Here is a 12,066-nt window from a genome sequence, read left to right as displayed (position 1 = left end):
AAAATAAAAAAAAAAAAAAAAAGAGAGAGAGCGAGAAGACATCAAGGCTTCAACTCTGTAAAAGGCAGGTAGAGAGTGGATTATGAGCACTCGCTCTCCGTGCACATGGAGGTTAGGCTGAGACTAATCCACCTCCAGGAGATTTAGGTTAGATAGTCTTCCTACCTAAAAGGGCAGGTGAGCACTGGAGCAGGAGGATGAGGGAGGCTGTTGCATCCACATCCACGGAGGCTTTTTAAGAACAGGGTTGACAAACTCGCCTGGGACCTGGCCAAGGCACACGCACTGTATGACCACGATGTCCCTGCCACCCCTGCATTGCTCTAGTTTCCAAAGCATGCTCTCACCCAGGCCAACTTCAGATCCATCCAGGACCAGAGGTTCAATCTTGCTAGACTCCAGGCCCCGCTTGGAAAATGCCAGCTCTTAGCTCTCATCTCCTCCTCGACTAGGGGAAAAACACTAGAGCAATTCTTCTGCAAAGAACTAAGCAAGCCCACAATGTTGCCGACACGCTGGATTCCTATCTGAAATCTCAGGGTTGACCTTGTGCAGCACATAGATGTTTGCACACACAACAGTGCTGATATTGTGTGGCGCCTCGGGGGCAGATCCAGGGTAGGGTACACTGGTGCACTTGCCCCCCACAACCCCTTTCCATTTCTGCTCCACCCAACGTTTCAAACTGACTGGCTGGCAGGGGCAGCAGCATTTCTAGGCTGGCAGCACTCGACTTCACGGCTCATTGTCATCTACCTGATCCCTTCTACACTCTGCATCCCACAGGTGTTAGCAACCCTCTCTCCTCTTTAATGGGCTTGCTGCTCCACCAATCCAGCTACCCTCTGCGCTGCCAGGCTGCAGTCTGTTGGCTGCTCCTGGTCACGAAGCTCCTATTTCACAGCCCCACAGGTTGTGTTTTTTTAACTCAATCCAGTGACGCTATATTTGTTTTTGCTTCAATCTTAAACAGAAGACTCCAGCCGTAGGCCCCTGGCATATGGACCACGGCGTGCCATACATAAAGGGTGATTTCACCACAACCTCTGCAAAGAAGTTACCTCGCTGTGAATGCCCCGATGCAGCAGCAAGCAGCTCATTCCTAAGAATAACCCTCAGCTCCGATGCAGCACTTTTCATCTCCTTGTGATGCAAAGGTCAGGGACCCTTCAGGTGGAAAAAACTGAGGCACGCAGGTGCTGTGACCAGCCTGAGGTCACTTGGAAGCGAGCACCGAGAACAAAACCCAAGGTCTGCCCAGCCCCAATCCAGTGCTCTATCCACTAAACCACACTGCCTCTCTTATAGCAGTCTCCCCTGCATCAAGGAAATCTCTGGCCAACTCCTGGGTGACTGAACGATTGCTAAGGATAAGCCCGGGGGATAACCGCAAGACGATGCCCTCTCGTGGCTCATGACTGATGAGATTTATCCACCCCAGTCCCCACCCTGTCCCACTAAGCACATCCTCCATTGCAGCCACTTCCACGTCTCGGCTGGGATTCAGGAGGCTCACCCGCAGGGTCCCCAAGAGCCTGGCCTAGTACGAGCATCCTCAGCACTTATCAGCTTGGGGGAAAACTCTGCTTCTATAGATTCACGCAGGACAAATACCTTGTTCATCACCGTCCTCCTGGGCCAATTCAGAACTCCTTCTTCAGTTTATTCTCCCACACTATGTCCTGCCTTGTTTTAAAGTCCTCAGCTGCCAGGCCTTTGGCCATGTCCCTCAGGGACTATTATTAAGTGCCACCTCCAGGCCCCTGTCACGCTAGGCACTGCACAGGATGGACTTATCACAGAGACATGCCTCCCTGGACAGGGGCAGCTTCTGAACAGCAAGGACGGGGGAGCCCAGACATTTACCCACCAGTTGGGTTCCTATGCGAGGCCCCCTCTCCTCTCGAGTACGGCACAAACCACACGCAGGCAGCAGCCGAATAATACCTTGTGAATGGCAGCAGAGGAAGGAACTTTTTGGCTAACAGCATGGAGGCAGACCCGTACTCGTAGGACCAGAGGAGTGGAAGGGACTTCCTGAGACATCAGACCCAGTCCCCTTTGAAATGCACACACGCACACACGCACACGTGTCCCTATTCAGCTCTGGGCATCTGGCTTATTTTGTGTCTTAAAACACAAGAAAGAGCTGGTGGAAAAGCCAGTAGTCACAAGACTAGCGATGGCCCCTTGGCAAACATTCACCTCTTTACCATTCAATGCAGGGTGGGAGACTGTTATCTTTGCAGTCCAGCTCAGCCCATTGTCACGCACAGAGCCGAACCAATCTATGTAAATCCAGTACAAACACACCGCAGTCAGGCAGCGTGCGGTATACGTATGTGTGCACGCATACCTGTCTCTGAGCAAGCACGTGAACAAGTCTCACCCCTGCTCACACAGCACCTGTGCCATGCACCCGACCCCGGTGCCAGCCTGCTCCCCGCCGTATGGGGGGGCAACAACCTGGCCTGTGGGGTTCATGCAGATGCACGTGCACACGTACTTCTAGGCAGGCCTCTTCCCTGCCTGTATCTGATCCAGAAAGGAGTAGCCCCTGCCTTAGCGGGAGATCCTAGCGACCTCTGAAGACTCACAAATTAGGGGGGGTAGGATGGCTCAATCAGACCTCACCGAGACACGGGAGCTGGCTCTCGGAGGCAGGGAACAGCCTCCCTGTTGAAGGACTGGGAGCAGACAGCAGCTAGCTTTAAGAGGGAGTTTGATGAGTTTTATGGCAGATAATACATGGTGCAGTGGAGGGGCGGGGGTGCTTGCTAGCTTTGAAAGTCCCTTGGAGTGTCAATGTTCCTCAGAGATGTGCTTTCAAAAAACCCCAGCAATATTAGTTCCTGAAATAAATAAAAGGCAACAAAGAAAAATGTCCTCTCTTTTGTTTTAAACTCCAGCAGGCAACTACCAGGCTCACATACTTCCTGGACAGGCCCTATCTCTCTCCTCTAGTTAAACATCACTCCTGTGGTCAAAGCACCCAATAGTGGTGGCTGCTGGGCTACTGACCCATCCCCAAAGGCTGGGCATATGCACCATCACCGTCAGCTCCTAATCCTCCTCCTCCTCCACCCCATAAATCCCAGGGGCATCCCTCACCCCCCCTAAGCCTCGTCAGTGCCACCCCACCTCCCAGAGAAAGCCTCCCACCTTTCCAAGGCCTCGCTCTGCCCTGAGACAGCCCTGAGAGCTTTTAAAGCACTGAAGTGCAAAGTGCAGCAGACCCCAGGACATGGGTGCTCCGGGCCCGCTGCCCTTCTCAGCTCACTCCTCCCCTCCTCTCCACCCAACCACAAAAGCAGGCCCTGAAAAGAAGAGACTGCCAGTTGGGGAAAACAGAGGAGTACCATACAAGGTTGCTCCTTACATGTGGTAAACCAGCTGGCACCACAGGAAAACACGCAACCAAGGTGTAACAGAACTGCTGCAGCTGTATCCCTGGGTCGTGATGGTCCCAGCCCCCACCCTCCAGCTAGAAATACACCCTCCCGCAAAGCCAGTCATGGCCTTGATATCTCTTCCTTCCTGCCCTGTGCTGCATGGGCCCGAGACCTTGCAGTTCATCGGGGCTAACTAAAAGGGCCTGTGTGCTACACACCCCCCCGCCACGCGCCACCTCCCTGGTTCCAGCCAGGCACTACACAAGGAGATCTGTACGCACCCATGCAGCACATGCGGCACACCAGGTGTGCCCTGAGCTCCTGCTCCTGCCTGTAGAAGTGCCACGTCTCCATCCTGTGCTCTCCGCATCAGCAGTCGGGTCCCCAGCGTGCACAGGAGCCGTTACACTGACATCCGCCACAATTGAAAGCACCCGCTTGTCGCATGCCGGCTGGGCCTGCCCCCAGCGAGCGTCATCCAAACTTGGCGATGACTCCTTCCAGTTGCAAAAAAAGCAGTTCCCCGTCAGGCCATCGCTCCAGACACCCACCGATGCCAACGGCTGCCCTCACACCCTCTCACCTTCGGGACACGTTCTCACCCTGAGGTGTCGGGGGGGGTTTCCAGCCCCTCCCAGCTTCAGAGGTGCAGGAAAGCACCAAGCCTTGCAGCAAAAGGGATCTCGCTGCAGGTGATGTGCCCAAGCAAAGTTGAAACAGCCTCGCTTTTCCACTGAGCACAGCAGGCCTGCATCCACAGATCCTCTCAAAAGCCTCTAGCCCTCTCTTCCAGTGCTGCCAAAGTCGTTGCACTTCCCGGTGCAGACATTGCCCAATATCCTGTTGAGCCACTCGTTAGACTTGCCCTCAGCAGAAGAGTGGTGCCATCCCCTTTGGCCCGGGGGGAGCAGGGTGGGACACCCAGCAGGAGGGGCTTGCAAAACCACCTGAAGAGTCAATGCCCACGTGTTGAAGACGAAGGTCCCGACCTACCAGACACGTGCTGCTCTTCCACAGCCCAGATGTGCAAGGACAGGGCTACTACTCCCTGCTCCAAGTGGCCTGAGACCATGCAAGAGGCATCCTGCACAGCTGCACGGCTCCAGGGCAGGTCGTGCTGACTCCCGGCATACCTGCTTTCTAGCTCCAAGCCTAGTAGAGCACGGGCCTGCCAGTGCCCTGCGGGTACCACCAGCACCGTGAAGCCGGGCAGCCAGAAGACGGCTGCTCCCCACAGCCAGGCCGCTGGTTTGTTTTCCAGTTCTCAGCTAAGTGCACCAGCGCCGCCAGCCCTGGCCGGGGAGAACAATGATGGGTTTTGTCACTGGCACCAGTCAGCCAGCAGCTTCTTCAATAACAGCATTTCCCCATCGCAACCCAGGCCCAGGCCCTGCGTGGGGAGGCTGGGATCCTGCACACAGAGCTCCGGGAGAGATAACGGGACGCTTTATCACCGCTCTTCCCTCTTCCCAGTCTAAACGCAGCTCCTCGGCAGGCTCCCCACCGCACTTCTGCTCCGGAGACAAGGGAAATGCTGCTCTGGCACCCAGGCGGGGCAGGCCGGACGTCTTCTGAGCTGCGCCAGGCAGCCGAGAGCCCCAGGTGCTTTGCCTCGGAGGACGCTGCTGGGTGGACGCCCTCGCCCAGGCGCTCCCTTGCTGCTCCACACAGAAGGTGCTCTTGCCCTGGCTCCCCCCCAGCACGGCCCAGTGGTTTCTTCGGTCCTAATGAGATTACACCTCCCCCACCTGCTGCCACCCTGCCGGCTGATTCTAATGCCCCGCTACTCCTTGCTAACAATATTAAAGCGCTGCAGGCTTATGTCTCCCGGGCTAATCTTTTCCAGAGTCACCCTGATAAGCAGCCTGTTGCGGCTCCCCCTCCGCTCCTCTCCCCAGCCTCGCCGAGGCTCTCTGGCTGCCTTTCCATCCCCAGCTCCTCATCACCCAAAAGATATCCAATCAGCGGCCCGGCATTCCAGACAAGAATAGCGGGCAGAGGCGAAGCAAAGCTGCTATTGTCAATGACCTGGCCGGCGTACAGGGACGGGACGAGGGGCAAAGACAGATTGCGGCGTCCAGAAGAATTTCACCCGGGACTGCGGTCAACGGGACTAATGAAAGAGAAAGCACCACGCTCACCCGCTCCAATAGCTCGCCCCCGGGCAGTAACCTCGGTGGCAGAGGAGTCCGTTGAAGCCTGCTTGCAATGCCCTGCCCTGCCCTGAATCCCTGTGACCTTGGGCACATCGCTTAACCTGTGTGCCTCAGCTGCCCATTTCTAAAACATTATGGCTACTACCACCTCCCCACCTGGCAGGTCAGGCGGGGATAACACACGAGATACTGCAAGCTGCTCAGATACCGGAGGGCTGTGCTAACAGGGACCTCCACAGGTATCCAAGATATACAGAAGCCTTAGTATAGACAGCACTGGGGCTCGCTGAATCAGACGTGCTGGCAAAAATACTGGGACTGTGTCTATTCCCACTCCGCGCCCCAGGAAGGCTGGCAGAGTTGTACCCAGAAGGGAACACGCTTCCACACGTGTGCTTCGCACGAAGAACAGAGCAGAAGCCCAGGAGCACACGCAGGTCAGACCCGGCCTAGCTGCCACCTCGCGGCAGCACACGGTTTACCGGGCTGACCTGGATGGCAACGTGCTTGCCCATTCCCAGGGGACCCATCTCTACAATACCTTGGGTGGGCTGGACCTAAGAGAAAGTGCCAGCTAAAGGGGAAACATCACCACACACAGTGATAATCTGGGCTGAGCCCGTGTCCGGAAGCAATGCCAGGAAACAGGGCCCCATCAGCTCTGCAGAAAAAGTGAGCTGGGTTTAGCCATTTGCATTTGAGGTCAGAGCCTGTGTGCCCGGCCCATCATTGAACAGCGCGGCCCAGGCACTGCCATCCCCTCTCAGCCTCTTCGGTATCACAACTCCTTCTGCCAGCGGTCTGAGGAAGGTGCTCAGAGGATCGAAGTGGAGTCAGGCCGCCATCTGTTCACAGTGGGGGTCCTTCGTGACAGCCGTCATTGCCTTCAGAGTCACCGGAACAAACAGATTTGGGGAGGGGGGAAAGGAACAGCCTTAAGGAAAGCCTGTTTTCAGCACACGCTCGGGCACGTGAAGCACACGCAGCTAGAGACAGCCTGGGCTGCGTGAACATGGAGACTCTTTGGGTACAAGGTGGGAGAGCAAAAGTTCTCCCCCTCCCTTGCAACGGATGGGCTACGCGGCACGTAGCGGGGAAAAGCCGAGGCAGGGACCACCAGGGAAACCCAAGTCCTCTCTCATTTCAGGGCAGTGCCCCCTCCCCTCTGGGTCAGGGTCAGGGTCTGCTAAGCAACCAAGACTTCCACGAATGCAAAGGGGATTGTTTCCTCCCCTTCTGGGGCAGGGATGACCTCTCCCGGTCAAGGCTGCGATGCAACTGCTGCCACTTCCAGAAGTGTTTCCCTCTCCTCACCCTGCTTTGCCTTGCATTTCTCAGCTCACAGCCCCAGCTTCCAGAGGGTCCAGGGGGCACATGAGGGGGAATGAGTCCAGCATGGGCCGCCTCCTGTCCACTTCACTCTTTCCCAATGCAATTTAGTCAGACACCGCCAGCTGACTGAACATTAATCATCTGTCACACGGAGATAAGTCTAAACCCAGCCACGTTCCCTACACCCATGATTCTCAACTGGGTGCTGCAGCCCCCACGGTGCCCTAAGACCCTTCCACGGGTGCCGCGGGGTGCTGCACAATGTTAGCCCTATTACAGGAGCGTGCAATTATTTTGGGCGGAGGGCTGCTTATTGAGTTTGGCAAGCCATCGACAGGCAGCCACAGGCAGATAAATATTAATTTTCTAAATTTTTAGGGGTCCCGCAGACTGGATAGAATGGCCTGGCAGGCCACAACCAGCCCACGAGCCGCATTTTGCCCACTCCTGCCCTGTTAGGTGTGGCAAACACTATTCAGAAGATAAACCCAGAGATTTCAAAGAGGGATTCAGCATCCAAAACCTCCTGACCAGCTGTGGTCTGAGTGCTTGCAGCAGAAAGATTGCTCTAGTGTTTTCCCATAGTCAAAAAAAAAGGAGGCACGAAAGCCAAGACCTGGCATTTTCCGCGGGGTGCTGGATTCTAACAAGGGGGACGCTGAGTCTAAAAACTAAAGTTGCGCACCACTGCTCTGCACGAAGGCAAGCATCCTTTAGTCCAGTCTCACCACAGCTATGGGGGGCTGCACAGGCCTTCTTCCCCTGAACGGGGAAAGGAAAGGGGCAAGGCAGGCCACTGGGATGTTCTCAGAGGCTGAAGCAAAAGCTAACTTGCCTGTTCCCAGCTGTGGCTTCCTACACGGTCTGCTCCCCATCTGTCTGGGGGAAATGACTCCCAAGCCTGTCTGATCCCTGCACGCTGTCAGGATTTACCAGTTGTGCTACCAGCCCAGTCCCCCCCTTGCACCGGGCACTTGGCCAACACAGATCTCCCACACAGTCCGGGCTTACACTTGAAGGGTTGAACTTGTGTTTTCCAAGGCCTCGGCGCTATGGGAGCCCTACCTGAGGCTCTGCCAGGAAAATGGAAAAGGGAGATTATTTTTTCTCTCCTGCTTTGTAATCGCCGAAATCTCAGGCATAGCCAGTCTGCTCTTCCCTGGCTTTGCTACCGCTTCAAAGATGTTTACAGCTAACCTTGACGTCTTAATCCAAGGAGCAACGGTGCCAGCTCGAATAGCAAAACACTCAGGATGCAGGAAGCTGGCGTTATAAAGGCGTTCCTTGAATTGAACCATCGGACTAAAAACCCCCTTTCTCCTTGCTCGCTTCTATGCTGGGCTCCTGCAATGACACGACCTCTCTGGGTTTTCCCATCATTGTGAAGACAGGACTTAAATCCTTCAAAAAAACAAGCAAGGATAAAAAAAAGAAAACTTTGGGGAAAACTTTTGCCCTTATAAATGCAATGCCAAGGAAGCAAAAAAAGGGGCTAGGTCTCTCTTGCTTCTTTGCAGGTTGCATTTAACATCGTCTAGGCACGTGGGAATGAGAGGGAGCAGGGGGTGGGAACTGAAACATCTGCCCCTAACCTGAGCAATGGCATGGACAACCATGGAAGCAAAGAGCTTAATGAAGAGGATGCAGAGAGGAAATAACATGACATCCGACCTGGAACAATGCACGTTAGCATTTCTGATGGAAAATCCTCCAGCACCGTGACATATAACATGAGAGAGATGCTTGGAAAGCTGCGATACCAGGTGAGAGGCCAGAGCAGGAAGGAGCATACATTAAGCACATGGCAGAGAACGGCAAAGTACCTGCAGCATTTAATTATATCAAACAAATTAGAAGGCGATGCCCCGATCCCCCTGCATGCTTGGAAAGCAGAGAGCTGGGCCGGATAATGAATGATCTCTACTGAAAAGGGAAATTTAGGCCATTTACTAACAAAGAAAGAACACACTGATCAGATAGGGCTCACTTTTTCCACTCACATACAGCTCAATAGTTTTTATAGAGCAGGGAAAGTTTCCTGGGAGACACCAAAGAATAGAGGTTGCTGAGTTATTCAGGGTGTGAGAGGCAGGGAAGAGACGGTATCTCTGGGAAGAAATGATAAAATCCATACATGGTGCGGAGATGAGCAGGCTGTCAAGCAAATCTGTCTGCGGCAGCTTTGGCATTGAAGGGATTAAGTGAGGAAGGGTTACTGGGTTAACTACAGAAAGTGCCACTCGCTCTGCCGAGCAGGTCATGCTGCACACCCCTGTACGGCGGCATTTTTATACCCCACACGATTAAAGCTAAGGAGCAGGACCAACCCAAATGGTGGTCGCTTCTGATGCCTTCGGAGCCAGCGTCTTCTTGGGAAATGCACTTTAAGATGGTTGCATCTTCCAAACCTCCTGATGCTCCAGTTTTGGTGAGGGGGGACTGTCGTAGGAAAGGTGAAACAAACCTCACCCAGACACCGGTCCTCCTTCAATGCAATGCACAGCCCACATGGAGAAGGATCACCCTGGACACGTCCACTGAACCGGGCAGTGCTCTGTGAAACCAATGCTTCAGCTGGGCGTCCACAGCAACACAACCCCCAGCCAGAAGCCGAGAAGCACACGGGAATCAGCTTTCGAAAGGGTCCAGCACGGACGTCTGGGGAGCAAACAGCCCACGAGGATGCACCTTTCTTCTCTGCTGAAAGGCACGGGGCTGGAAGGGGGAAAGGGTCCATACTCTGAAAAACACAGGGACAACTGGCTTGTCCGCATGGATACCAGACCTGGCCTGCAGCGAGGCCGTGGCAGCGTCCCTGTTATGCTGCCAAGAAGGAGACTCGCCCTCTTCTCATCATGAGCATCTGTTTGAATGGATGGTTATGACACATAATAGCATCCTCCCATGTGCATGTGCCCAATTGTCCCTAAAGACTCACCCAACCCATTTCCTGGGTCTCTTTCCCACCTCCTTTCCCTCCAAAGGCTAGCTCTAGGGCACTTCCCTCTAGGATACAGAGGTGGTAGTAGGTCTGATGCAGATCCCAACCTAGCCCCGATCTCTATAACTGACCGAACAAAACCCCCTGACCTAAACATTTCCAAGCCTGGGGAGAACTCAGACGCCAGCTTTCCAAGCCAGAGCCAGTTTTGCAGTAAATCACTGTTAACCGCCTGCACTGTAAGTTAGCGAACTGATGCTATCGAGCCCTTGGGAGAGCTGGGTAGGTGCAAAGATGCCGTATCTGCTGCTTGTGGGCAAGCACTGAAGGATCACACTTCCACTTCCCAGCTGCGGCAGCCTGGGATTCATTCTGGCTCCTCCGAGTCCTCCAGGACACCTCGACTGTCCTGCCTGGGGGCTTGTCCATCAGAGATCATCCTGCAGCTAGGACATATTAATGCTATGGGAATAAGCTAGGCCAAGACACCTACTCCGACCCCCCACTGCCTGGAGAGCAGTCCTTTCTGTGCACCAGGCTCCTGAAAAAGGGGTGAGGAACAGAATCATAAAAAATTAGGGTTTCACAGTTGTTAAGGGGCTGGAAGGGACTCAGGAGGTCACATCCAGTCCAACCCCCTTCTCAAAGCAGGGCCAGCCCCAACTACATCATCCCAGCCAGGGCTTTGTTGAGCCAGGTCTTCAAAACCTCCAAGGATGCAGAGTCCACCACCTGCCTAGGTAACCCATCCCAGCGCCTCAGCCCCCTCCTAGTGAGAAAGTTTTTCCTAATATCCAACCTCCGCTTCCCTTGCTGCAACTTGAGACCATCGCTCCTTGTTCTGTCGTCCCTTAGCCCGAGCCCCTGTCGTTTTATGTCCGTCCAGGGAAAGGGAGAAGGGGAAGGAAGGGCTAATGATCAAGGAGGGATGTCTGAAAAAGGCTGGAAGAAGGCAATACCTGCTGGAGAAGGAAAAAAAAAAAAAAAACAGGAGACATGCAAAGACTGGGATGGGGGCAATGTTCCCCTTGTCCTGCAGAGACAGGGCAATATCCAGCACCTGGTTGTTTCCGAAGCGTTGGGCGATTCGCTAATGAATCCTCAGACCTCACGCAAGAGAGAAGCCCCCGGATACCTGCTAATGAACCTTGTACCGCACGTGAGAGAGAAGCCCCTGGATAACCACTGTTTTGAGAAGCTGAGGCAGAGACGCACTCAGCTGCCCGGTGCAGGAGTAACAGCATGAAGCAGAAGCCGGGAGTGTTGCTGAACTGAGTTCCCACTAGCCGGGCGGCTGTGGGCGTCTGTCTGTCTGCACGGAGGCATTAAGATTTTATTGTAAGAAACCACTGTGACACACATTGCCTGCCCCTGCCCTGGAGGGAGCAGGGCGAGGAAGAAAGCAGGCAGACAAAAGCCCAGAACCAGGACAGACGGTGCCACCCTGTACAGGACTGGGCGAGACCCTGAAACGAGGCCCCTTCCTTGGCCGACCATCCCAACAGATCCTCACTCGTCTTCCAAGTGCTTGCAAGAGCCTTTCCCGCAGCCCAGCAGGAGAAATATTTAGCAACATTTATTCAGAGATTTCTTCTCGGTTCTGGGAAGAGCCTGGCAGGACCCAGCCCTCCCCTCCTCCCTCCCCCGCGTGGCGGGAGGCGATGTGGCTTCTCCCCAAAGGAGGAGGGAAGGGAGGAGAGAGCCAAGGGAGACAGGGAGGGTAAGCGGAGGGAGAGACCAGAAAGCAGCAGCCTCTTGCTCCTTGCTTCCAGGATGTCTGAAGCCCCCGAGAGCCCCGCGTCTTGAACACGGCCGCAAGCCTCCGCGACTTCCGGGAGGACGGAGTCCGACCCGCGCCCCCACGACTGGGCAACGACAACCATCTGGGTACCGCGTGCCCCCTCCCGCCCACGTGCCAGCCACTCATCGCCCCTCGTGCGCTCCCTTGACCTCTCGCTCGCGGCCGCCGGCATGCTAGGGTGCGAAAGGGTTGGGAGGTGTGAACCCGGGAGGGATGAACCGTACCTGTTCTCGTCCTCCTCTTCCAGTACAAGATGCCGGCGATGCCCAGAACATGACTCAAGATGAAGACCGCGGGCGGCAGAAAGGCCCCGTCCAAGAGTGGCATCGTCACCTAGCCCCCACCCGCAGGCCGCCGTCCTGTCCCACTCTCGTGCGCCCACGCGTCCGTGTCTGGCTCCAGATGCCTTTCTCCTGAGGTTACCGCCGCAGGGGTCTCATGCGG

At 55.1% G+C, this 12,066-nt stretch overlaps 1 protein-coding gene across 18 annotated transcripts in view; it reads right to left on the bottom strand.

The window, feature by feature from the left end:
- The window catches only part of MACF1 (microtubule-actin crosslinking factor 1), a 225,550-nt gene that overhangs the window by 184,508 nt on the left and 28,976 nt on the right, over positions 1-12,066 (bottom strand). For 16 of the 18 annotated variants that reach the window (XM_019512340.1, XM_019512348.1, XM_019512342.1 and 13 more), the window contains exon 1: positions 11,847-11,981. The exons of 1 other annotated variant lie outside the window; for it this stretch is intronic. In XM_019512340.1, coding sequence (XP_019367885.1) covers positions 11,847-11,949 — 103 coding nt within the window. In that variant the 5' untranslated portion in view covers positions 11,950-11,981. Of the gene's footprint in view, positions 1-3,673; positions 3,762-11,846; positions 11,982-12,066 lie in introns of those variants that run through there. One more of the 18 variants, XM_019512343.1, reaches the window with a different exon arrangement.

The sequence above is a fragment of the Gavialis gangeticus genome, unplaced genomic scaffold (assembly GCF_001723915.1).
Source record: "Gavialis gangeticus isolate Ggan-Ray unplaced genomic scaffold, GavGan_comp1, whole genome shotgun sequence".
NCBI lineage: Eukaryota > Metazoa > Chordata > Crocodylia > Gavialidae > Gavialis > Gavialis gangeticus.
This window is presented reverse-complemented; position numbering and strand designations above follow the sequence as displayed.